General features: G+C 41.1%; 1 protein-coding gene across 1 annotated transcript; it reads left to right on the top strand.

The window, feature by feature from the left end:
• On the top strand, nt 1-25675 carry PRDM4 (PR/SET domain 4). Its single transcript, XM_030320484.1, has 12 exons — nt 1-135; nt 336-602; nt 2728-2861; nt 5348-5533; nt 7619-8413; nt 12311-12460; nt 13413-13531; nt 14529-14614; nt 15226-15353; nt 16208-16522; nt 17892-18060; nt 23984-25675. The coding sequence occupies exons 2-12, from the start codon at nt 592-594 to the stop codon at nt 24294-24296; spliced, it is 2406 nt and encodes an 801-aa protein (XP_030176344.1). The 5' UTR covers nt 1-135; nt 336-591; the 3' UTR covers nt 24297-25675.
• The last annotated feature ends 1413 nt before the right edge of the window (nt 25676-27088 follow it).

Below are 27088 nucleotides of genomic sequence, written 5' to 3'. Positions count from 1 at the left end.
GCCGGGCGGGAAACGTTAGGCCAGCGGCCCCCGGGGCGCGGGGGTCGAGCGGGCGGGGAGGGCCCGAGGCAAGCTCTGCCCGGATGAGGAACAAAGCGGTGGGGCAGGCGCGCGCGCCCCCCGCGCGGCCGGCAGGTGGGCTGCGCGCGGGCCCGGCCGGGGCTGGGCGAGGGCGGCTGGGCCTGCGGGCCTCAAGCCGGCGGGCGGGCGAGTCAGTCGGCCGCCCCTGGGAGGCTGTGTCCGAAGCGCCCGGGCGCGCCGGTGGCGAGGGGAAGGGGACTGCATCCACTCCGTTTTGGTGACCGCCCTTGTCCTCTCCTCCCTCCCACCCCCAGGTTGGGCAGCCCCCCTCCCGAAGTTTCTGGAGGAAAAGCCCCGGGTGTCCCCCGGCATGCCCCATCTCGCGGCGGGGTGCGCGGCCGCCGGCCCTCGGGAGAAGTTGGGCGGCCCCGGGCGGCCGCGGGGCCGAGGGGCCGCGTTTGTGCAGCGGTTGTAAGCAAGATGCGGTAGCACGTGACCCTGGAACGCAAACCCTGATGCCGGTTCCCCGCCGCGCGTGTGTTCTTTTCTCTGACACTTGGCCCCAAGCAGATGCATCACAGGTGAGTGATGGGCCCTGTGCTGGTGACATCTTTGGGAAGCGTTTGGCAAATCAGAGTTCAGAGTGCCTTTCTTTGGTTTTGGTGCCACGAGGGAGGTTACAGGTGCGATTTGCAAATGATTTATGTCCCAAAGGAGACCAGAAATCCAGAAACCAGAGTTGGGTTGAATCCAGCCTCATGCAACCAAATTTACTCCAAATGCGAATCGTTTTAGATAGCCACACGTTGATTTTTGGCTCATTCACACCTTTTCCCTGTGCCTTTGAGTTATTTGAGCGTTTAATATCTTGATCTGGATTCCAGAGTGTATTTTTAGCTTAATACCATGCTTCACCTTGAATTTTGCTGGTTACCCTGTGGCTCAGATGGTAATGTGGGGGAATTAAGTTCTTAGTTTTGCAGGTTTCATGCAAATATTTCAGGTACTTGATGATACCATGCCAGTACAGATCGGTGCCAGATAGAGTTACATTTGGCTGTTGTTTTGGGACCCTTTCATAGGCTGTACGTTTAGGATGAGGAAGACGAATTCACTGAAGTTGCTGAACCTGTCCATGCCTTTTGCAAAGTGGGTGCATTTCAGTTAGCTTTTTATATGTCATTCTAAGAAAAAGTTGTAAGATTAGCAAGTGGCAAATGGTTTATTCTGTAAGTCAGTTAGAAACACACACATACAAACTGCAGAAGTGTGAAGGAAATGATTTTACCAGGAATGAGTAGGGAAGAAGAGAGAGCTTGGTATCTTAATTTTTAGCTCTTCTTCCAAGCTTGCTTCCTAGAAACCCGTATGAAAAAGGTAGGTAGAATAGAATTGCACTTTAGAATGAGAGTCTTTGGATCTTATTGTAAATTCCCTTCATCTGCTTGCTTTCCGTGGGATATTTGTTACCTTTGGTTTATGGCTGCTGAGGTCATCACATTTCAGTGACTCACGACAAAGCAGAAATCTGCTGAGCCTCACGCTAAACTCTGGTTTGAACTGGTTTGAGAAGAAGGCCTAGGAGTCAGCCCAGAAACACCATTTTGATTTTTATCTGGAGATTAGGTACACAGATTAAATTCAGGAATTTTTAGACTGAGATTTGAAGCTATAGACTTTTAGCTTACTTAAAAAAAATATTGTAGCCATTTGTTATAGGTTATTGCTCTGGTGGTTGTAGAGTTTTAATTACATTTATAGCTGTAAGAAATTACAGGAAAAGTCCATTTTAAACAAACTCACCTAGAAACTTTCAGAATTATAGGTAGCTGTTGTTTCTTTAGGCTATAGGATTTTTTTTGCATTCTTTTATAGCATAATTAAATACTTGTACTGTTATTAATGTGTTGTCCTTGATGCACCTCATTTATCCTATGCTTCTAGTTGCCTTTCTAGTAAGGATGAAGATGCATTGCTTCATCCAGATCACGTATTTCAAAAAAATTTTTTTTTTACATTTATTTATTATTGAGAGACAGAGACGGACAGAGCATGAGCAAGGGAGGGACACAGAGAGGAAGAGACCCGGAATCTGAAGCAGGCTCCAGGCTCTGAGCTGTCAGCACAGAGCCTGATGCGGGGCTGGAGCTCTCAAACCACGAGATCATGACCTGAGCTGAAGTCGGACGCTTAACCGACTGAGCCACCCAGGTGCCCCTCATTATTAATAATTTAATTCAGACCCAGTATCACTATAACTCCTGTAAAAAGAATTAGTAAAAATTCTTTTGAGTGAATTAAACCAAACCATCTACAAAAGTCTGGTTTGAAGTAATAGGCCATTTGGAGAAAATACTGTGAAAGAAAAAGCTTGGGTATTTAAAAAAACAAAAACAAACTCTTATTGCCATGTGCTCTAAGGATTGTGCTTTGCTTCAGGTAGTGTGCGTAGGGTTTGAAACAAAGCACACCTGAGTTAAATCATATTTTTGCTTTGTGACGTTGACTGAGTTAGCGTCTCTGAATCCCAGAGTTTTTATGATTAGAAAGAATATGACGTTCGCTGTCTGAGAGCTGTGAGCATAAAAATGAATTAGTAGTTGGTCCGCTCTCATTTCCCTATCCTGATTGCCTCAGGTTGTGCAGTACCTTAAAACGGAATCACTGAGGTAAGATTTTGCCTAACTCGTGTGTGCTCTTTCCTAGGATGAATGAAATGAACCTGAGCCCAGTGGGGATGGAGCAGCTGACTTCATCCTCTGTGAGCAATGCCTTGCCAGGCTCAGGGAGTCACCTAGGGTTGGCTGCCTCACCCACTCACAATGCCATCCCTGCCCCAGGTGAGTGGGAAGGGAGAGCGACTGGATTTGAACACTTAATTGTATTATCAGTTCTAAATGGAGCCTGCAGGGGGTCAAAGCCCCTTTACGAGTGTGAAGGGGAAGCCAGGCAGGTGTGAACAGCAGTTCCACGAGTGGCAGCATAATGGAAGGAATGTTTTTGTGGAGTCCTGGAGTTCTAGTGGACAGGAGTGGCAGCTTTTTCTGATTAGTCCTCTTGTGGGGTGGGTGGCCTGTTACCTAGAGCTGTAATTTGCTTGGCATTTTTTTCTAGGATTACCCATTCATCTGGTTCACTCCCTTGGCGCTCTGTCCCTGGGTTAATAGAAGAGAATGAAAGTTACTCTATTAAGTATTCTCAGTAAATAGGAGGAATTGAGCTTTATTTTCTATTACATCCAAAACCGGGAACAACCGCAAATGCATGAGGCTGAGAATTATAAGAGGAGATGCCAGAGACAGAGCTCCCAGGTAGGGCTCCCCGGGAGCCTCAGTATCCAGAGAGGAGTTGTACAGAAAAAGCTCCCATTTTCTCTATCACTGTACATTTAAAACCTTTTTATCTGCTTTATTTTCTTTTTTCTACTGAAATAGAAAAGAGATCAGCTGTTCGTTCTTACAGTGGTAAGCTAGTGGTCATTGAAGATTTGTGACATCGTAATGGACTTTATCGAAATAAGAATTAATGTTTAGGGTATTTTTTTCCCTAGAATTTATTTAATGTTTTTAAAATTTATTTTAGAGAGAAACAATGCAAGTAGGGAAGGGGCAGAGAGAGAGAGGAAGACACAGAATCGGAAGCAGGTTTCAGGCTCTGAGCTATTAGCACAGAGCCTGACATGGGGCTCGAACTCACAAACCGTGAGATCATGACCTGAGCTGAAGATGGATGCTTAATCGATTGATCCACCCAGGCACCCCTAAGGATATTTTAAATCTATAAGTTGTTTAAATAGTTCTCTGTAGGGAATTACCTGCTTAATTACTACTGTGCAGCAGTTAAATAAATTCATCTGAACTAGGGTCTCCACATTCCTTTCAGTGTCCACAAAAGAAATTAAACAATTTATTAGTGAGTTCATTTGATTATCTCTTAGGCATTCCTTTTAGTGAACACTCTCGTTAAGGAGGAAAAGCCTATTAAAAAATATTGCCATGGGCAAACATAAATCACTGCTCAAGTTGGTCAGTATTCATTATCATACTTAGGTACAGTAAGAGTCGTTTCCACACCTTGCAGATATAATCCAAGGTAGATACAATCTAAAGTTTGAATTTTTTTAAATCATGAAATACAGCATATGTACAAAAGACTGTATTTGTACAGTTTTGCACTTCCAAGTAGAAGCATATCTAAGAAATTTTATTTAAAGTTTTTTTTAAGTCTATTTATTTTGAAAGAGAGAGAGCACGTATGCACACACAAGTGGGGGAGGGACAGAGAGAGAGAGAGAGAGAGTGAGAGAGAGAATGCCAAGCAGGCTCCATGCTGTCAGTGCAGAGCCTGATGTGAGGCTCGATCTCACAACCTGTGAGATCATGACCTGAGCCAAAATTAAGAGTTGGATGCTTAACTGACTGAGCCACCCAGGCACCCCTCTAAGAATTTCCTTTTTAATTTTTTTAATGTGTATTTATTTTTGAGAGAGAGAGAGAGACATAATATGAGCAGGCAAGGGGTAGAGAGGGAGACACAGAATCCGAAGTAGGTTCCAGGCTCTTAGCTATCAGCACAGAGCCTGACTTGGGGCTCGAACTCATGAACTGTGAGATCATGACCTGAGCCTAGTCAGACGCTTAACGAACTGAGCCACCCAGGCGCCCCGGCTAAGAATTTTTAAACAGTAAAACATTCTCACCATATAAAATGGTAAATATAAATAATGAGGTTAAAAAAAATCTGTAGGGGTGCCTGGGTGGCTCAGTGGGTTAAGTGTCCGGCTTCAGCTCAGGTCATGATTTCACACTCCGTGAGTTTGAGCCCCGTGTTGGGCTCTGTGCTGACAGCTCAGAGCCTGGAGCCTGCTTTGGATTCTGTGTCTCCCTCTCTCGCTGCCCCTCCCCTGCTCATGCTCTGTCTCTCTCTCAAAAATAAATAAAAACATTAAAAAATTAAAAATCTGTAATATCATTACTCAAAGACTACTCCTGTGAGCTTTGGTATTTTTTCCCATTTTTATCTCTGTATGATTTGTTCTTTTAAATTTTATTTAAACTAGGTTTTTAATTGTAATTAAATGTTTTAGTACTTAAAGGCAATACAGACAACTGGAGGATCAACTTGGCCATTTTAAAACTAACTTGAGAACTAACTTTAGGGCCTGTTTGTGGATATTTGCACAACACTTCCTGTCTGGGGATATAAAGGGCTTTTAGGTGAGATTTTTCCCCATTTGCAGAAACTTTCTTGAGTTTAGCTAGTGATTATTGAGAGAATTTTTAAGTACTTAACTTTCTTTTAATTGAGAAAAAAAACTTTTTTGTAGGCCTGCCAGTGGCAATTCCAAACCTGGGTCCCTCCCTGAGCTCTCTGCCTTCTGCTTTGTCTCTGATGCTCCCAATGGGTATTGGGGATCGAGGGGTGATGTGTGGGTTACCCGAAAGAAACTACACCCTACCTCCACCACCTTACCCCCACCTGGAGAGCAGTTACTTCAGAACCATTCTACCTGGTAAGTATTATAGTTATTTGGGAAATTTGAAGAAAGAATAGAGCCTCCTATTAACTTCACTTCTTGAAGACTTGAATAACCCAATTTTCTGTTTGTCAGTATTAGATATTAATCTCTAGGTGGGGAAAAAAAATCTTTATATGTTTTTGTACTTTTCCTTTTAGCGTATACAGATCACACATTATTAATATGGCAGTTTGACTAAGCATAATTTCTTTTTTTTTTTTAATTTTTTTCTTAACGTTTATTTATTTTTTGAGACAGAGTATGAATGGGGGAGGGTCAGAGAGAGGGAGACACAGAATCCGAAACAGGCTCCAGGCTCCGAGCTGTTGGCACAGAGCCCGACGCGGGGCTCGAATCCATAAGCCGCAAAATCATGACCTGAGCCGGAGTCGGACGCTTAGCCAACTGAGCCACCCAGGCGCCCCAGACTAAGCATGATTTCTTAATGACAGATGAACAGTTTTTTTCCTTTCTCCTCCAGTGTTTCCTTGATTTAATTTTCATAATTTTGCAGTTGTAATTCCTGTCAACCACACGTCCTGCTAGTGTCACTATTTATTATAAATTAAGGTTTACTGGTTTTAAGTTTATTGACTTCTTATTCTCAGTGTATGTTTCAGAAAATTTAGCAAATGGGGAGAAGAACCACCAATAGTCCTATCATCCATCTTCTTGGTGTACTTTCTTCCTGTCTTTTATTTTGGTGTATAGATTTTTACTGTTTTTCATAACTAAGACTGTACTTTCTATATGGTTGTGTGTCCTTTTTTCCACTTAATATTTTCCTGTGTTTTTACATAGTTATTTTTCCTAACTTCTGCATGGTTTTTGTAATTATTCTTTTTAATGCTGCATTACAGTCTACTGAATGGATATTCCATCGTTTGTTATTATATTAATCTTTATTGTTGGACAGTTTGGTTTTTTTCCAGGTTCTTATTACTATTATAGGAATGTCTTTGTGTATAATATTTATGAAATGCATTTAGTGAAGATTACCATTAAGTGGAATTTCTTGTGCAAGAGCCTATGAAAGTGTTTTTGGGGTTCATATGCTCTTGCACATGAGTATATGTATTAAGTATGTATGTACTTGTATATATTTAATTTTATATATATATCTAAAAGTATATGTATACTTTTATATATTAAGATATATATACTTTCCAAAGAGGTTTTAAGTAATTTACATTCCCACTGGCAGTGCAGCAAGTACCATTTGACCACATCCTTACAAGCATGAGTGTTTAAATGTTTCTTTTGGTTTTAATAAAGCAGATACAATTGTGACTTATTTTGAATAGACCGTAATGTGTTATGATAGTTTAATAACTTAAAACTTAGTTGTATTTAATTAAATTTTATTAAATTAATTAACATTTTCATGTGGAAGATCTGCTTTTAAATCCTTTTACCTTTTAACTATAATAGAGGAAATTTCAGTATCTTAGGTTTCAGGAATTCCAACTATATATATATACATTAAAGGTGTCATTTAAATGCTCAATTTCCAGTGACTTCAAAGGAACATAGTTAAATTTTTTTTTTTTTTTTTTTTTTTTTTACGATTTCTGAGTTTCACAGGGAAAACTGAATTATGGTATATGAATGGTGCTATTTATAAAGTATATATCAGTTAAACCAAATAGGTAGGAGATTATTTTATGGCCTATTTATGTTGCTATTTTTAAAGTTTTTTTTTTTTTTTTTTTAAGTTTTTATTTATTTTGAGAGCCAGAGCAAGCATTAGTTGGGGAGGGGCAGAGAGAAAGAGGGAGACAGAGAGAATCCCAAGCAGGCCCTGCTCTTCAGTGTAGAGCCCCAACACAGGGCTGGAACTCATGAACCATGAGATCATGACCTGAGCTGAAATCAGGAGTCAGATGCTTAACCAACTAAGCCATTCAGGCACTCCTATGTTGCTATTTTTATAAAGCATATATGTTAATTAAACCAAAGAAGTAGATAAGAGATCAATTTAGTTACATTTTTAAGGAAAGTAGCTTCTAAGATTTGGAATTCCTTATATTTAACAATGTACTAAAAAGTCTCTAAAATCTCATCTTCTTCTTTTTTCAGGCATTTTATCTTATTTAGCTGACAGACCACCACCTCAGTATATCCACCCTAACTCTATAAATGTTGATGGTAATACAGCATTATCTATCGCCAATAACGCTTCAGCTCTAGATCCCTATCAGTCCAATGGAAATGTTGGATTAGAACCAGGCATTGTTTCAATAGACTCTCGCTCTGTGAACACACATGGTGCCCAAAGTCTTCATCCCAGTGATGGCCATGAGGTGGCCTTGGACACAACAATCACTATGGAGAACGTCTCTAGGGTTACCAGCCCAATCTCTACAGATGGAATGGCAGAAGAGCTTACAATGGACGGAGTTGCAGGCGAGCATGCCCAAATCCCAAATGGCTCCAGAAGTCATGAACCTCTGTCTGTAGATTCTGTGAGCAACAACCTTGCAGCAGACACTGTAGGACATGGTGGTGTGCTACCCATTCATGGGAATGGCCTGGAGCTCCCTGTGGTCATGGAGACAGACCACATTGCAAGTCGGGTCAACGGGATGTCTGACAGTGCCCTCAGTGACTCCATCCACACCGTGGCCATGAGCACCAACTCTGTAAGCGTGGCACTCTCTACCTCACACAACCTCGCCTCCTTAGAATCTGTTTCCCTCCATGAAGTTGGCCTAAGCCTAGAACCTGTGGCTGTCTCCTCCATCACCCAGGAGGTTGCTATGGGGACAGGTCATGTAGATGTATCTTCAGACAGTCTTTCTTTTGTACCACCTTCACTGCAAATGGAAGACTCCAATTCAAACAAGGAAAATATGGCAACCTTGTTTACAATTTGTGAGTGTGCTTAGCCTTTTTCTTTTGGAAATATTGGTAGAAAGGGCTATCATCTCTAACAGATTTAATCACAAAGTCAGGTGTTGATTAAGGGAGTATAGAAAGTAATAGACTTTGGAATTTTTCTTTGTGCATTGTCCGTTATGTTAATGGCTTTTTCTTAAGTAAGTCAGATGACATACAGTCATTTTGTTGGTTCTTACAGTATCCTGAAGTAATGAAACCATAGTCATTTCCTTCTGTATTTTACAGATACTCTCAGCCCCGTAATCAAGATCTATCCCTGTGTTTCAAAAATAGAGTTAATTATAGAACTGTAGTGAGGTGTTCTCTGAGGTATTCTGTGTGTCAGGTTGTGTGCTTTTTCAACATAAGATTTATTAGATCACATGTACTTCTTTATCCCTATGGAAATAGTAGGTAGGTACAAATGCAAATTTTATTTTTGCTCAGATTGCGTATAAATTACTGTAGTTGGGCATGTAAAAGTTCTTTTTATGGGTCAAGAATAACAAAAAGCAATAGAAAAACTGTTGGTTTGTTGGTGTCATTACATGCGTCATTCATGCAGGAAACATGTTGAGTGCTTAGTATATGCTGGCCTCTGTGCCAGACACGGGGTAGAAAGCAGTCTGCAGCAGAGGACAGCTGCCTTTAACGAGCTTATAATCTGATGGGAAGCGTGGGCAAGTAAAGGGGCTGTCGAGATATGGTATGATAAGTGGGAAGGTGGGGTTAAGTGCCAGGTCTAAAGGAGCCTGAGGTGGGCATCTAACAACGCCATGGGAGCAATAGGGAAGACTTATCAGGGGACACTGTGTATGTGTTAGCACAGACTCAAAGGACATCAAAGGTGTTGGCAGCAGAGGATCAGGAAGAACAGCATCCCAGACAGGAGTTGCCACCCATAAGTGCCTAGAACTAAGAGAATGTTACATGGTTCAGAATTGCTGAAGCATAAAATGGGGGTGATGAGAAAGAAGTAGGAGCCAGAACACAAAGGATTTTCTAAGACCAGTCAAGGATCTGAAGGAGTGAGGTTTGGGATGGGGGTTCTGCTGCAAGGTGAGGGCTAGTTTGTTAGAGGCAAGTAGCAGGTAAAGGAGATGATGCCGTAATTTAAGTGAAAGGTGATTTTCTAACCTAAAATAGAAGGATTGATGGTGAGGAAAAGTGGGGTATATTTACAGAAGTTGGGAGAGAAGGGTTAAGGAGATACCCCTGGTTTCTGGCAGGAGACTAGGGGGTAGTGGTACCACTCCTTAGGATAATGAATGGCGGAGGAGGACTGTTGTTTTTTATTGTAGTTTTCTATTTTTTGTTTGTTTTTTTGAGGAGTGATGGTGAGTCTGGTTTCAGATCTGTTGATTTTAGTGTCTATAAGATACCCAGTAGAGGTGTTTAGTGAGAATTTTAATCTGGAACACAGAGATCTGTCTGCAGATATTTAGGGATCCTCAGCATTAGGACGTTAATCACAGCCATGGAAGTGGAGTGAAATAAGCTCCTAGTGCGAGTATGGCATATAAGAGGGTTAGGGATTTTAAGATGCGATGGCAGAGGAAGAGCTTCCAAAGTAGATTGAACAGGAGGGTCAGAAAAGTAGGACAGAGCTTCTGGTGCCTCAGAAGGCAAGCAGTGAGGAGGACTTTTAACCTTTTAAAGTCTGAAATTTATAATTTTGAAATAATTTAGGAATGTAGGCTCATTAACTTAGCAGAAGTTAAGAGGTGGCCTAAATAAGCCTATTGATCCTTTTTTATATGGGTATGCAGAACCTCTTGCTCCTATGTGTTTTTTTTTAATTCACATATACATTTTAAATTGTACAATTTAGTGGCTTTTAGTATATTGACAAGGTTGTGGAACCAGCACCACTATCTTATTCCAAAACAATTTTATCACCCCAGATACCCCACTTAGCAGTCACTCGTCATTCCTTCCCTTCTAACCCCTCCTCCCCTCCTCCTTTCCCTGCCATCATTCTCAGGCATCCATTAATCTTTCTATAGATTCACCTATTCTGGACACTTCGTATAGTGGTAGCATACAACCTGTGGCTTTCCTTGTCTTGCTTCTTTCCCTTAGCATAATGTCCTGGCTCGTCCATGTAGCATGGATCAGTACCCCATTCCTCTTTATGGTTGAGTACTACTCCATTGTGTGGTGATAACCACATTTTGTTTATCTACCTTTCATTCTCGAACATTTAGTTTCTACTTGTGACCGTTAAGAATAATGCTGCTATGAATATTCATATGCAAGTTTTTGTGTGAACATGTTTTTAAGTCTCTTAGATACATGTTTAAGAGTAGAATTGCTTTGGGATGCCTGGGTGGCTCAGTCAGTTAAGCGTCCGACTTTGGCTCAGGTCATGATCTCATGGCTTGTGAGTTCGAGCCCCTCATCAGGCTCTGTGCTGACAGCTCAGAGCCTGGAGCCTCTTCAGATTCTGTGTCTTTCTCTCTCTCTGCCCCCCCTCCCCCCCAACACTCTGTCTCTCTCTGTCTCTCAAAAATAAATAAACATTAAAAAAAAAAGAGTAGAATTGCTTTACGTTTAACTTTCTGAGAAATTGCCAGACTGTTTTCTGAAGTAGTTGCACCATTTTCAATTCTCAACATCAGTGTATGAGTGTTCTAATTTCTCCACATCTTTTAAACACTTTCTGTTATAGCCATCTTAGTGGCTGTGAGGTGGCATGTCATTGTGGATTAGATTTGCATTTCCCCAGTGACAACAATGTTGGACCTCTGTTCTTATTTGCCATTTGTGTATTCTCAGAGAAGCCTTTAAGCATTTTTCTGGTATGAAATCTGATCTCATTTGGAGATTTAACATGGATTCTTCAGTGCATTGGAGAATCAGTTCTCACCAACTGTAGGGCATCTTTAATATTCAAGGAATTTTTAGTCAAGTAGTAGTTGAAGTAAGATATTATCTCTGCTTTGCCTAAATATGAAAACTTTGATATTTTATGTCATATAAGTGGAAATGTGCAATGATTGCTTAGGAGAAAGACACTTTGATGGCTGTGGTTCTAAGGTTTATGTATTCCAACTATTTGTGGACGAATTCGGAAAGTTTGAATATAATCATTGACAAAAAGGGGTCATGTATGCTCTTCCTTAACAGAAATAAAAAAGCAGAAGATTTACAGAGAATGACACTTGTTGTAAAAGTGAAGTTACAGTAAGCATAGAGATCAGTATATAAAGGCAGCACCCTTTCTGACAATGCAAAAAAGAAAGACAGTATGAACAGTAAGAAATTAAGAATTTTAAGCAAACATGTCTGCAAGAATCTGATTCTACCTATCGTCCCAAAGAGCATTTTTTGCCCCCCGCCTTTTTTTAAAAAGAATCTGTTATAAAAACCTGGTTGACCAATTTGTTGATAGTGAAAGAAAAGTGAACAGTGGTGCCGCTGTCTCTGACTCTGTTGACCTGTATTGTCCTCTCCATTTTGGCCTTGCATGACAGCATTTCAACTCACTGTCCTCATATAGTTGGGTAGAGTTGGAATCTTGGGACTCTAGATATCATATGTAAAGGTATCTACCTAATGTAAGGAATAATGTAATTCATTTTTGAAGTAATCTAGTGTAATCTACTTTTACTAGTGTAAAAAGTAATCTACTTTTCAATCAGTCTCTTATGGACTGAATAGTAAAATTGTCCTGTGGGATTAAAAAAAAAAATTCAGATCCTGTCAGAGATCTAAGACTGGGATATGTATTTTAGTGTAAGAAAGTGATTGTTTGATCAGAATATTTTTATTAGAACTTTGCTTTTTATTGGTTATGTTTTAGTAATTAGCATTTAAATTAAAAAGCAGGTGGCAATTTAGGCTGCTTGAACTAACCCCGTTTGTGTCTCTCAAATTTCCCATCCATAGGGTGCACGCTCTGTGACCGAGCCTATCCCTCAGACTGCCCTGATCACGGACCAGTGACTTTTGTTCCTGACACTCCAATAGAGAGCAGGGCGAGGCTTTCTCTCCCAAAGCAGCTTGTTCTTCGCCAGTCAGTTGTGGGAGCAGAAGTTGGTAAGAACCTTGGAACTCTCAAAGCCCATCAGTTCTCTTCTTTCTCTGTAGTGTAGAGTTGTAAAAGTGGATAGGTGTAATTTCATCACTATTTGGTTGATCAAAAGTTAATTTATGGCTTAAGCATTATTCTTTTAGGAACATTTGTGTAGTAATAGCAATAAATCAAGTTGAAACTTCATTGAGAAAATTCCCCTTTCTTAGAATCAAAATTGAATAAAGGAGAAACTCTTGGCCTGAGTCTGAAGACTTTGATTCTTGGCTGTATCATCCTCTAACAATTATGACAAAACACTCCTCGAAACTTAAGTTTCTTCTCTAAGACATGGAAAATTCACCACTGATAACCTTTGTCACAAAAAAAAGATCAAGTGTTTTTAAATTTCCTAATACTCCTTAGGAGAAAGGAATAAGAAGTGTAGACTGCCAGAGTTTGGTTACCCATATTTGAATTTAAAATGGTTTCTAAATTGCTGTGCCTTTTCTTTGAAAATACCGAACTAGGTTCATTATTTTTCAGCTGTAGTTTGGGTATGAGTCAGTTGAAAGCATTAAAAAGCTTAGATAATATAGAGCAGTGCTTTAAGCACAGATGATTTCATAAGTTTGACTTACAGTAATTGGTCTATGTTTTTATCATCAAGTAATGTTCTCTAGTCATTTGGGAAGGACTTGTTTTGGTTCCTTGTGTATAAAACTGGGTTTAGGAATTTCTGATAGTGGTTCTTACTCTGCATATTTCTTCTGAGTTCCCTTTAATCTGTTGATTACATTTTCCATATTTATAGGATAGAACCCATAAAACTTAGCTACCTCACAGGAGTGCTGGAGTATCAGTTAGTTCTGGTTCACTGAGGATAAGATTCTTTACGTGAGCTAAGCTACTCTCTATTGTATATCCTATTAGATGTTTAAATCATTGACTGGGTAGTTGGTGTCTTTCCCCTGCTAGGTGTATGGACTGGAGAAACCATTCCTGTGCGGACTTGCTTTGGGCCTCTCATTGGCCAGCAGAGTCACTCCATGGAAGTAGCAGAATGGACAGACAAGGCGGTTAACCATATATGGAAGGTCAGCATTCATGAAGTTCTTCTGTGACTTTTGGATGTTTTTATTACAGTGATGTAGTTAAAAGTGTAAAAGCAGTAGAAGTGACGTAGTAAAAGTCAAAATTGGGCAAGACTCATACGGTGCCATTCACCTGTCAGTCATTTGTTTAATATTATGTCCTTTTTGTTCTTTATAACCAAATTATAATATTTAGCAAAATACCAGCTATTGAATTTAGAAGATAAACTGTTTTTAGTCTTTCTTTTGTTAGATAATCCAGTAATTCTTCATTCTAATTACTTGTGGCAGCTGAGGCCATGGACTTTGTTTATATGATGAAAGTCTTATTTTGTAATCAACGAAAACATTTCTCAAATAGCTTGAGAAACAGTTCTGGGATTGGAAGCTGAGACCATTTCTCTAGTTTTCTAATGGGAGGGGCTGGAAATGCAGGGTTTTGACATAAATAGCTATTCCTGTAACATGTTTGTAGAGATTCACTTGTAGTCAATAGATTGGGAATGATGCCTGCAGAATTGGAGTGAGAGGAAGGTTGGTCTTGTGATCAGTGGAAAGGTATGGTGTTGCTGGCACTGGGGACTTGAATTTTGGTTTCCAGGAAGAACACAGAAGAACGCTAGGTCCAGTGGAAAAAGAATGAGAAGAGATGGTTCTCTGACCTTTTTGTCCATTCAGTGATCCACCTCCACCATGTGGTAGGTGATGAAGACAAGTAGACTGTTTCTGTGTTTTCCAGTCAGGCCAAAATGTGAATAATCAAAAGCAAGGTCATTCTGTACCTTGAGCACTGTCAGTCTCTGATGGTATTTATGACGTTGCTGGAAACGGGGGACTAGTGGAATGACAAACGTGTGAGAAGGCAACCATGGATTTCCACACTGACTATGAAAGCTGAGATCTACTGCAGAGTAAATGCGATTGTTGCTAGCCTAAGTTTAATAGCGCTTTGTATTGTCTGTTAGTTCATTTGATATGTATGTTTACCTTCTGTTGACAGATATACCACAACGGTGTCCTAGAATTCTGCATCATTACAACTGATGAAAATGAATGTAATTGGATGATGTTTGTGCGCAAAGCCAGGTAAGAGTAGTCTGGATGAAGAAATAGTTACGATTTGAATGTTTTTCAGTAGGTAGCTTTGCATAAAATAGGGAAGAGTCAGGGTCCAGATTATACTGCTGTCTGAACATATGTTAAGGCCTAAGGCTTTTTACCTTCTTTCCTCCAGTAGTTGCTGATTAATGGCAATTGTAAGTCAAAACATAAGAAACTATCCTTTTTTAAACTAGTTTATTTAAACAATAAGGAATGATACAGTTATCATTGAATTTGCAAGTGGGTACCTTCTTTTTATATCCACTATTAATCAACCCTCAGGCTGTTGTAGTTCTTGTTCAGTTCTCTATCTCTGTGTCTTTGTCATATGCTCTTAATACTTCATTTTATTAACTTTTTTCTGGTGAAAGACTCTCTAGTGTTTCTGACTATAAAGGGCAATCAGCTGATGTACACAAGTATGAATTTTGTTTCTATATGAGTCCCTCCTAATCACTAGGGTAGGGAATTGGAAAAATAACCTAAAAAAAATAGTTATGTCTAAGTATTCATGTAGAGTTTTGTTCTAGGGATATGATGTGTTTAGCATATATTTCAAAATTGATATGCTTGATCTATTAAATGTGATAACTTAGGAACCGGGAAGAACAGAATTTGGTGGCTTATCCCCATGATGGAAAAATCTATTTCTGCACTTCACAAGATATCCCTCCTGAAAATGAACTGCTTTTTTATTACAGCCGGGATTATGCTCAGCAGATTGGTAAGTTACGGTAAGACTTATTTCTCCTGAAGCTAGCATGGTAAAAACAACAAGGACCAGAAGTAGTTTTGGTAATGGTTTACATGTTAGGTGAACCAAATTATATACGTTCGTATATATAAAAGTAGGATATTACCCTATGTTAGAAGTGTTGAAATCTGTGAGGTTCTTCATAAACTGAATGTTACTGATTAAGCAGTATTCATATGAAAGGAACTTTTGCGTTAGGATTTTGATTTGGGGTATTTGAAGTTCCTGAGGCTGCTTTTTGAGCCAGTACCATTGTAATTTAAATTCATAAAAAACAGACAATCTCCTTTAATGGATTTAATCTTCATAGTCTTTTACTTTGCCCTGTGTCATGACGACAAGTTTAAAAGTTTGTACTACCAAAAAAATTTTTTTAATGTTTATTTTTGAGAGAGACAGAGTGCGATTGGGGGAGAGGACAAGAGAGGGAGACACAGAATCTGAAGGCTCCAGGCTCTGAGCTGTCAGCACAGAGCACGACATGAGGCTTGAACTCACGAGCTGTGAGATCATGACCTGAGCCGAAGTCAGATGCTTAACACACTGAGCCACCCAGACGCCCCACTAAAAAAATTTTTTTAACAAAAAAAAATTTTTTGCCTGGGAAAGATGTATTACAATCCAGTGTTACCAAGTGCTTCCTTTGTGTCTGGCATGCTCTGTGAGATGCTGGGAGTATTGAACAAGACATTTTAGTTTTACAGGTAATGGGCAAGGTGGAAATTTTGGTAGAACGGAGAATGCAAGCAACATTATTAATACCCAGAACGAGTTTTAAAATTTAACTACGAGAAGACATTGAGTAATTTTTTTTTTTTTTGAAGGTGTTCCTGAACACCCAGATGTGCACCTCTGTAACTGTGGCAAGGAGTGCAATTCCTATACCGAGTTCAAAGCTCACCTTACCAGCCACATCCATAACCATCTTCATAGCCAGGGCCACAGCAGCAGCCATGGACCAAGCCACAGCAAAGAGAGGAAGTGGAAGTGCTCCATGTGCCCCCAGGCTTTTATCTCTCCTTCCAAACTTCACGTCCACTTTATGGGTCACATGGGTATGAAGCCCCACAAGTGTGATTTCTGTAGCAAGGCTTTTAGTGATCCTAGCAACCTGCGGACCCACCTCAAGATACATACAGGTACGTTATATTGGACCATCAAAATGGAATTTCACGACAATTAGAAATTGCGGTAGTAAAGAAATTGGAACAAGATAGTCTTGCGGGTATAGAATTGAGATATTAGAGAATGAATCCAGCTGGCTGTCAGCAGGACTTCATTGGGTGATAAATCTGGGTGGAATAATTGTGCTTCCTCAGAGAGTGTTACCTCCAGTTATTACAGTGTTCCCCATTCCAGGTCCCCCCTCCCCACCCCATAGTGTGAAGGTGACTGGGAAAATGTACTGAATTAGAAAGGTGATCCATGTTTGGACTTTTTTTTAAGTTTATTTATTTTTGAGAGAGAAAGAGCATACTCGTGCACAAGCAGGGAAGGACAGAGAGAGAGGGGGAGACCCAGAATCCAAAGCAGGCTCCAGGCTCCAGGCTGTTAGCACAGAGCTCAACACAGGGCTCAAACTCACCAACTATGAGATCATGACCTAAGCCGAAGTCACTTAACCGACTGAGTCACCCAGGTGCCCCTGCGTTTGGACGTTAAAGCAAAGGGAATTCTAAGGAAACACTCTGAGCCTTCATGAGAGCTCACTCCTAGACACCAGTCAGAACCAGTTTCTCTCCTGTGAATATTGCTCAGTAAACACTGCCAAATTCTATTTTTTGAGGTTCTGTTTTCTAAATTCCATGTAAACCAACCCCTTTGTTTTAACACTTTTTAAAATACATACTACAAAATATCTGATGAAGTTTTAGTTTTGTTGTCTGAGTCATTGGTTCTCCAAATCTTTGAAAGTAAAATTCTTTCTTGTCCTTTGCATTAAGACTGAGTAGTCATAACAGAGACTGGCCCACAAAGCTTAAGATACAGACTAGACTTTAGAAAAAGTTTGCCATCCCCTGACTTAGAGTAATCTTATTTCTGCATTCTTAGTATTTTATTTCATCCCTGGTTTATGAGGTCATATGTTTAAAAAATGGAAAACTATAAATTTAGGTTGTAAAAGTATGTTTGTCGACAGGTGCTAGAATTTATGAGGTTTTTTAAACATAGTTGAGTTAGGTTGGTCTCTAGGCTTATAAGTAGTTTTTTTTTTTTTTCAGATTTTATATCCTGTGTCAGCTATAAACAGTAAAAAATTATTTATATACATCCAGGTAAGTGGTCCTAGAAGGAGGTCAGATTTATTAGCTTCCCTGGCTTTAGTCACAGAATATAAGTTCATATTCTCTGACTGGTTCTTGGTAGACAGCCCTAGAAAGTGATGTTCCGGTTACCAGTCAGTTCTTTCATTTCTGCCTCTGCCACATGCCCATACATGTGCCTGTTCATCTTGGGAGTGCTAATGATTGTGTTAGTCACAGTGTGGCAATTTGGGTTCATGTGCAGGTCAGAAGAACTACAGATGTACTTTGTGTGACAAGTCTTTCACCCAAAAGGCTCACCTTGAGTCCCACATGGTTATCCACACGGGTGAGAAGAATCTCAAGTGTGATTACTGCGACAAGTTGTTCATGCGGAGGCAGGACCTCAAGCAACACGTACTCATCCACACACAGTAAGTCCTCCAACAGCCAACGCGCCCCTGGGGTGGTGAACTCGAGTGCTCGCTCGCACTGACCCGTTGTGTGCCTCCTGGCTTGGCACCCTGGTAGCCACTGCTTGTGTCCACACAGCCAAGCAAAGGTTGGAAACCTAAGTTTTTGGTTTTATCCTGGAAGGTTTTACTTGTTTGCTTTATTTTTCTTATTTTTCACTTCTCTGTATTTGCTTTTTTCCAACACATAGTCTGATTTGATTTAACAAATATTTAAGTATCTCCTTGATGTCCAGCATTATGCCAACTGGTGAATATACAGAGATAAAAGACACAGACCTTGTCTTTAAAGAGCTCGAAGTCCGGTAAGAGAAGCAGAACAGTACAGCACTACCATACCATGCTGCAGTCAGAGTAAGCATCAGATCCTGAGAGGCTGTGGAAGAGGGTCACCGACCCGGCCAGGGTGTCTGGGAGAGCCTCCTGGTAGTCTGAGCTAAGTATTAAAGAAGATTAAGTTAGAATTATTTAGGGAGGCAGAGAAGGATAAAGGATGGGAATAGTATTCTAGACAGAGGAAAGGCATATTTAGAAATACATGTACGAGAAGGACTGTGGAATGCAAGTGGTTCTTTACAGTTAGAGCACAGTGTGCGTGTGAGAACAATGGAGAGAGAGGCGGCAGTAAAGTCAGGAGCCTTTTATCCAACTAGGAAAATTAAATTTCATTCTGGAGGTAATGGGGAGCCACTGAAGGATTTTACCTCCCCATGTCGCAGGCACCGTTCTGTGCCATGTGTGTGTTTTAATTATGGTAAAAACACATAAAATTTACTGTCTTAACCACTTTTACGTGTACGGTTCAGTAATGTTAAGTGTATTCACACTCTTATACAAGTGTTGAAGGACTTTGAGGAAAAATGTCAAGGTGAGATATTCCATTTTATAAAGGATTGAAGGAGAAGGTCAAATATTAGGAGACTCATTAAGAATTTATTGCATGAGGGGCACCTTGGTGGCTCAGTTGGTTAAGCATCCAACCTCGGCTCAGGTCATGATCTCATGGTTCATGGGTTCAAGCCCCATGTCTGGCCCTGTGCTGACAGTGCAGAGCCTGGAGCCTGCTTCAGATTCTGTGTGTGTCTCCCCAGCCACCCCCCTCACTGCCCCTCCACTCCTTATGTGCGCACGCACGCACGCGCTGTGTCTCTCTCTCTCTCAAAAATAAACAAACATTAAAAAAAAAAAAAAAAAAGAATTTATTGCATGAGAGGCGCCTGGGTGGCTCAGTTGGTTAATCGTCCAAGTCTTGGTTTCAGCTCAGGTCATGATCTCACAGTTGTGAGATTGAGCCCCATATCAGGCTCTGTGCTGATAGCATGGAGCCTGCTTGGGATTCTCTCTCTCCCTCTGCCCCTCCCTTGCTCCCACTCACTTGCTCTCTCAAAATAAATAAACTTAAAAATTTTTTTTTTAAAATTACATGAATCCAAGTGTAATTAAATGTCTGGGCTTTGGTAGTTACAGTATTGGTAAAGAGAAGAGAACAGATTTTGTGGTCCTGAGCTTTTAGTAAGTGTCAGAAGGAGAAAATATTAGCTTATATTATGGGAGGTACTATTTAGAAAGTTATGTTCAATGGAAACTTGATATTCTGATAAGGCTTAGTAAAGATATTAGCTCTTTTGTCTGATTCCTAATCAAATGCAGCCTGAGACACTAAAACAAGGAGTCTAGGTCTACATTTATAATGCTCAAAATGACTTTTTAAAACAAAGTCTTCATGAAATAGTTTCATTATTAGTGTGAATTTTGGAAATTAGAGACACTAATTATCAAATACTGTATAGAATATACATATTAGCACTGAAAGAGATCTCTGGCGTCATTTAATCCAGCTGCTTATGTTAGTCAGCTTGAGCTGCCATAACAAAATACCTTCTGGAGACTGGAAACCCAAGATCAGGGTGCCAGCATGGTTGGGTTCTGATGAGAGCCTTTTTCCTAGCTTGCAGATAGCTAACTTCCTGCTCTGTCCTCACATTGGGGAGAGAGCAAGCGAGCTCTGGTCTGTTTGCCTTTTCATGTGACACTTACCCATCATGGGGGTGCCATCCTCGTGACCTCATCTAAATCTAATTGCCTCTCATAAGCCTCATCTCCAAATACCAGAACATTGTGGTTTATGTCTATAACATGAATTTCTTGGGGGGTGGGGCACACAGACATTCAACCTGTAACACTGTTCATAATAATCACTTAGAAAATGTGAAAACCAGTTGGTGCCAGGACCCTACCTCCAGGGATTCTAATTTAGTTGGTTTGGGGGAGAGGCCTGGACTTTATTTTTTAAAAGCTCCCCAAGTGACTCTGATGTCCAGCCAGGGTTGAGAGCTACTGAGTTCATCCAAATGCTCCACTTGTTTCCACAGTGTTTCTGACGAGTGGTTAAATAGTTTCTTCTTGAATACCATACAACTGATATACTTTGAGGGAAAGTTTTGCTTGAATCAACTTATGTCAGCCTCCATTCATGCTACATCTGTCTTCTGGAATGATACCCGTAAATTTAATATGTCTTTTAATTCACAGACTTTCATACTTGGGATTGCTGTCATGTTCCCTTTAAGCCCTCTTTTCATCAGCCTTCATGCCTCTAATTTCTGCAACTTTCCCTCATCACCTGGTTTCAAATTTGGTACCCAGAAATGAACATTAATAAAGTGGAGTTATTTTCTTCATTGACCTTGACCTTCTCTTCTTTCACGTGATGCCTGAATTTGCACTTGCTTTTTCTGTAGCCATTTCACAGCATAATGCAATATGTAAAGTATTTTTTTATGTTTATTTATTTATAATTTTTTTTAAACATTTATTTTTTCAGAGACAGAGTATGAGTGGGGAAGGGGCAGAAAGAGAGGGAGTCACAGATTCCAAAGCAGACTGCAGGTTCTGAGCTGTCAGCACAGCTCCTTTCCTATGGAGGTCATTGGTAAAATTTTCAGATGTTTGTATTTTTACCTTTAGACATTTCAAAATGGATATAGTACTATTAGAATGCATTTTATCTTCTTAGAAGAAAACCCGGCTACAGCCCTAAAGCCAAATGCAGGAGGAGTTCCCTCCCACAGTGTGAGGAGAGTGTGAGGCACATAGCAGAGACTGACTTCGCCTGTCCTTTCAGAAAGAGGAACTTGAGAACAGGAGCAGGGACACTTACTCCCTAGGCCATCTTCTTAGTCCCATTGGTTTTTGGATATCAGCTTTAAGATTTATATCTCCAACCTTCTGTATCTAACCATTCACCATCTCTGAATTTTGGATGTCCACCAAAGCAATTCAAAGCTGGTGTGTTCAAAACTCAGCTCTTAATACTACCTCCACAAACTTGATTTTCCCCCAGTGTTCACCAGCTCGGTACATGGTACCACCATTCATCCTAGTGGCTCAAGTCCGACACCTTGGAGCCATCTTTAACTCAGTCTTCCATTCTTCATTCAGCTTTACCCAGTCCAGACCACCAGCCTCTTTTGTATGGACCATTTCAGTAGTCTTCCAGCCACCCTTTCTGCTCCTGCTCTCTCCTCATGCATTCCCTAACACAGTTACGCAGGCACACACACACATAAAAACACTGTATTCTGTCATAGCAGCCACAGTGATCCATTTATTTAGCTTATTTTTATTTTTTTTAAGTTTATTTATTTTGAGAGAGAGAAAGTGTGAGTTGGCGGGGGGGGGGGGGGGGGTGGGGGGAGGGTAGAGAATATCCCAAGCAGACTCCTCGTTGCCAGCCAGCACAGAGCCTGATGCGGGTTTCAAACCCACAAAGTTGGTTTGAAGTCGGATGCTTAACAGACTGAGCCCCCCAGGCACCCTCGGAATGATCCATTTAAAACACAAGTCAGACTGTTAACGTTCTTTGCTCATAATTCTCCGTCGTTCCCATCATACTTGGGTTAGAAGGTTTTTACCATAGTCTGGAAGTCCTTCATGGTGTGGTAGTGCCGTGTCTCCCACTTCATCTTCATTACTTTTCTCCTCATATTCTGCAGTAGCCACATTGCCTTCCCTTTGAAGATACTTTAGCATACTAAACACACTTCAGTCTCGGGGCCTTTGCACTGAACTGTTTGTGCCTAGACATCCCCCCACCCTAGACATCTCCCTGTCTTTCTGTCTCATTTCAGGTTTTGCTCAAAAATGTTGTCATCTCAGAATAGCCTTTCTTGACTATCTTATCTAAAATAGAACTCCATTGCTCTTACCTGGTTTCATTTTTTCATAGTACTTTTTACTGTTTGGTATCATGTTTCTTATTTTTGTTTATGGTATAACTCCTCTATTAGAACATAAACTCCTTGAGGGGTGCCTGGCTCAATCATTTAAGTGTTAGAATTCAGCTCAGGTCATGAGCTCATGGTTCGTGAATTTGAGCCCCACATTGGGCTCTCTGCTGTCAGCACAGAGCCTGCTTTGGGTCCTCTGTCCCCCTGTCTCTCTGCCCGTCCTCCACTAGTTCTGTCTCTCAAAATAAATAAACTTCAAAAATTTTTAAAGAAAAGAAAAAAAAGAGCATAAACCCCTTGAAGGCAGGGACTTCGTTTTCCATATCCTGTAGCTACACAGAATCCCTCTGTGCCCTCTCCTGCTGGGAGAAGGTGGTAGAAATGCTAACGGGCTCAGGCTTCAGAACTTCTCACTGCACCCTACCTCTTCGAGGACCTTAACCTTCTTTTACCTGTTTTGTATACTGAGCCTTTGTTAAGCCTTGTTCAACTAGATTTAAAAAATTCGAGGTTTTCATGATCTCTGTTTTTTCTCTCTCAAATGTTTAAGCCAGGATTACTCAAACCTTGATACAACTGACAGTTTGAGCTGGGTAATTTTTGTTGTATGGGATACAATTAACACCATAGTGAGATCCCATTATGTATTGGCCAGGTGGCACAAATGTTCAAATTTGAATCTTCCAGCTGTTGAGAATGTGGGGCAACAGGAGCTCTCAAGTGGCTGTTGATGGACATGTATATTCGTACTACCACATTGGAGGGGCACCAGGCTGGCTCTGTCAGTAGAGCATGCAACTCTTGCTCTACAACAGCAAGAGTTGTAAGTTCAAGCCCCATGTTGGGTGTAGAGATTATTTAAAAATAAATTATTACTTTTTTTTTTTTTCTTTTTTTGAGGGAGAGCTTGTGAGAGTTTGCGCACACACGCTTGAACAGGGAATAGGCAGGGGGGAGACAGAGAACCTTAAATAGTCTCCTCTCCCAGTGCCTAGTGCGATGTGGGGCTTGATCTCATGAGCATCATGAGATCATGATCTGAGCTGAAATGAAGAGTTGGATGCTTAACCAACTGAGCCATCCAGATGCCCCTAAAAATAAAATCTTAAAAAAAACAAACAAAAAAACACAACCCACCACAGTGGAGAAGAGTTTAGCATTATTCAGTAAAGCTAAGGATGTACGTATCCCTTCATCTAACTCTAGCGCCCTGAGTACGTGCCCTAGAGAAACTCGTGCATATGCAGAACAACATGCGAGTATAAAAATATTCATAGTACTGTTGCCTGTGATAATAATTGGAAAGCACCCAAACATCCATAAACAGTAGACAAATCCAGTACCACAGAGAAGTTGTGGTATATTTGTAAGTAGCGCACAGCAGTGGAAAGGAGCAAAGTACTCGTTCTCACAGCAACTTGAATGCATTTCATGAACATTAAACACAAAGGAGATACATACAGGTAGGCAGAATCCATCTCTGCTGTTTAAACTGTACAAATGTTTTATGACTCTGCTGTTTGCTATGAAAAAAAGCCTGATTTCCAGAAGAGTAGAGCTCCTCTAACAAAGACGTGAGGTTGTGCAGAATAATTGTGTGCCTCGGTTGTCGTGTGTAACCCCAAGTCAAAGATTTTTCCTTGTGTTCCTCTTAGAGAGCGCCAGATCAAGTGTCCCAAGTGCGATAAGCTGTTCTTGAGAACAAATCATTTAAAGAAACATCTCAATTCTCACGAAGGAAAACGCGATTATGTCTGTGAAAAGTGTACAAAGGCTTATCTTACCAAATATCATCTCACCCGCCACCTGAAAACCTGCAAAGGTCCCACCTCCAGTTCATCAGCACAAGAGGAGGAAGAAGAGGATGACTCCGAGGAGGAAGAGCTAGCAGACTCTGTGGGGACAGAAGACTGTCGAATTAACAGTGCTGTGTATTCAGCAGATGAGTCTCTCTCGGCACATAAATAAAAGCCAACTATTTTGGATGGAAAATGCAAAAGGGAAAAACGTACAACTAGTTATCCACTACAGTGGTTTTTGTATAAAATGGTTTCTGATTTTTTGTCCAGCCGACAGTCAAAGCAGACTGGGAATGGATAAAGCACTTAGAGAAGAGTATCCTAATGCAAACACTTTAGAACAGATTGGGAAGAGAGAGCAGGTAACCTATTTTTAAGTGATGTATGGGGAGGAAAGCGTCAGCTTTTGAAGTCTGTTCTTTATTTACATGGGAAACTAGGTGGTGCATTTATACCTGAGTCAGAGCTGTCCTCTGCCCAGACCGATCAGATTTATTTTAGATTCTTCCATTGTTCCATTTTCCTCCCAGCCCCATGACTTGGTCCCTGCCTCACAGCCATCCTGATTGCTGATTGTGGTTCCGGTGTTTCGTTTTATGTAGACTATCGTGACTTAAGTCATCCCAGAGTGGATTGGAACACGGCAGTGTAAGCTTGTTACTTTGCAGCTAACAAGGTTAAAGCAACACCTGCCTTAATCTCTCTTGGCTTCTTGGGAATTTAGGGTAGACCTTGCTTCCCAAAATTTCAGCAGATGCCTAGAGAGGGCAGATTAAAAAGGACTAGCCAGGCAGCAGGCAATGGTGGAGAAGAGAAAAGGAGAGACACTTGGGCCACTGTCCAGAAAACTAGCTTTGGCAGAAGCCAGGTTGAGCCACCTGGTTATTATTCCTTAGAGATCCTTGTACGTTCAGACATGTGTCTGTCTCCAGTAAAGCCTCCAGCCTCCAGACAAAGGGGACCCGGAGGTGTAGTGAGCCAAGTAATGCCTGCTGGATGATCTCCTGACAACAAGCACATGCGGACTCAGCTGGCAAAGTGGTATCTTGGACCGTGGAAGGAATGAGGGAAAGATCCTTTATATCTGATTTATGCTATGAAAAAGAACAAGACACCATGAAAATGTTGCCAGCACGGAATGACAAATGATTCCAAACACATTGGGGCACTTGCAAGGTTAGACCTCAGTTGTCCGTGGTGAAGGATCTCCTCTGTTAAGCATGGCAGGTGCCACAGGATTTTGAAGGTGTAAGAAGGCTTAATGGTCACCACATGGGTGTGTTTCAGGGTCCCAGCTTAGTTAGTTCATCCCTCCGGTCCTTCACTTGGTCTCACATGTGTATCCTGTTTACACAGCAAGAGGCAGACACATCCCTGAGCTGACGGTTGCTAGAACGTGCGCCTGCTCTAAGGTGCAGCCTTGGGGCTGGAGCAGAGAGGACTCTGGTAGGAAGGTTTTGCTGCTAATGTATTTATGGAATGAATGTATTTCATTCAAATCTGTATTCCTCTAGGAAGGATTAAAATAAAAGCCTTTTTTAAAATACAGGATTCTGCTTGTAATCTCATTTTGTGGAGGAAGAAGAATGAGTCATTTAGGGAAAAATCAGGTATAATTTTTCCCCCCTAAGGTTAGAAGTGGAGAAAGTATTTCCTAAGTAGTGTAACTTTGAGATAATGTATTTCTGCATAACAGGGCTTGATCAAACTATTTTTCCTGTGTTTCCCACTCTCCTCTCCTGCTTCTTTCCTCCCCGAGGGTCCCTTACTATGCTGCCTCCTTGGAGAACTGTGGCAGGTCTACGGTTGAGGGATGGGGTGAGGGCTGGCTGCTGATACTGGCTCATGAAGCCTCTGGCAGGCAGCACTGGTGGGACTGGGGCAGCTCCAAACTCAGCCTTTTGCTGAAGGCATCCTGGTGGCCGGCCACCTCTGTTCTCAGGAAACTGCTGGTGCTGGAACTACAGGCCCCCTTGCTCCTTCTGTCTCGGGAGCTCAGGCTGGGTTAAATTCCTTCATTTCCCAGCACTGGTTGAAATGCCAAAACAGATAGTTAAGCCTGGTATGAAAACAGGAAGCCTGGAAAATAGTTTGAGAATGTAGCTGTTGCTTATTTACAACTGTCTCTTCCATTTTTTACCTTTTTTTTTTTTTTAATCTTTTTAGTTTCTTTTGAGAGAGAACATGAGTGGGAGAAGGGCGGAGAGGGAGGAGGAGAGAATCCCAAGCAGGCTCTGCAATGTGAGCGTAGAGCCCAGTGTGGGGCTCAAACCCATGAACCGTGAGATCGTGACCTGAGCGGAAATCAAGACGCTTAACCAACTGAGCCACCCAGGCGTGCCGCCTCTCCTTTTTTACCTCTTCAACTTCAATGGCACGTTCTAAGTTGTTCCCAGAAAATGAACCGCCTGGTAACTGCCCTTTTGACGAGAGTTTACTCTGCCTTCTCTACCTATTAAAGGTGGCCTCATCTGTTGCTGCTGCTGGGGTCAGTCTGTTGTTGGAAGATAGTCACATTGAGAGACAGGATAGGAGTGTGGGCTCTGGAGCCCTGCTGAATGTCTGCAGCGTGGGCCTTGCTGCATGATGGTTCGTATCCTTAGCCTAGTTTTGCAACCACTTTATGCCTGTTTACTTAACTGTAAATAGAGAATAATAAGAGTTCCCATTTTATAATACTGTTCGATGTTAAAGTTATTTAATACTAATTACTAGTTATTTAATGTAAAGGGCTATTATAGTGCCCCACATACAGAAAGCAGTGTTAGCTAATAGTCTTTCAGTTTTAAATTAGCCACACATAGATTTCTAGCCTTAAAGTCTGTTGTTGACTCAAGATGCTCCAGGTTTTAGTGAAACAAGTAAAACTGGCATGATTGGAGTCTTCAAGGCCACGCCTAGAAGCTGGTTTAGTTTTCTTGTACGTGAGTGTATATAGTACTTGGTGTTTCCTTCTTTAAA

This window comes from Lynx canadensis, chromosome B4, assembly GCF_007474595.2.
Source record: "Lynx canadensis isolate LIC74 chromosome B4, mLynCan4.pri.v2, whole genome shotgun sequence".
NCBI lineage: Eukaryota > Metazoa > Chordata > Mammalia > Carnivora > Felidae > Lynx > Lynx canadensis.
This window is presented reverse-complemented; position numbering and strand designations above follow the sequence as displayed.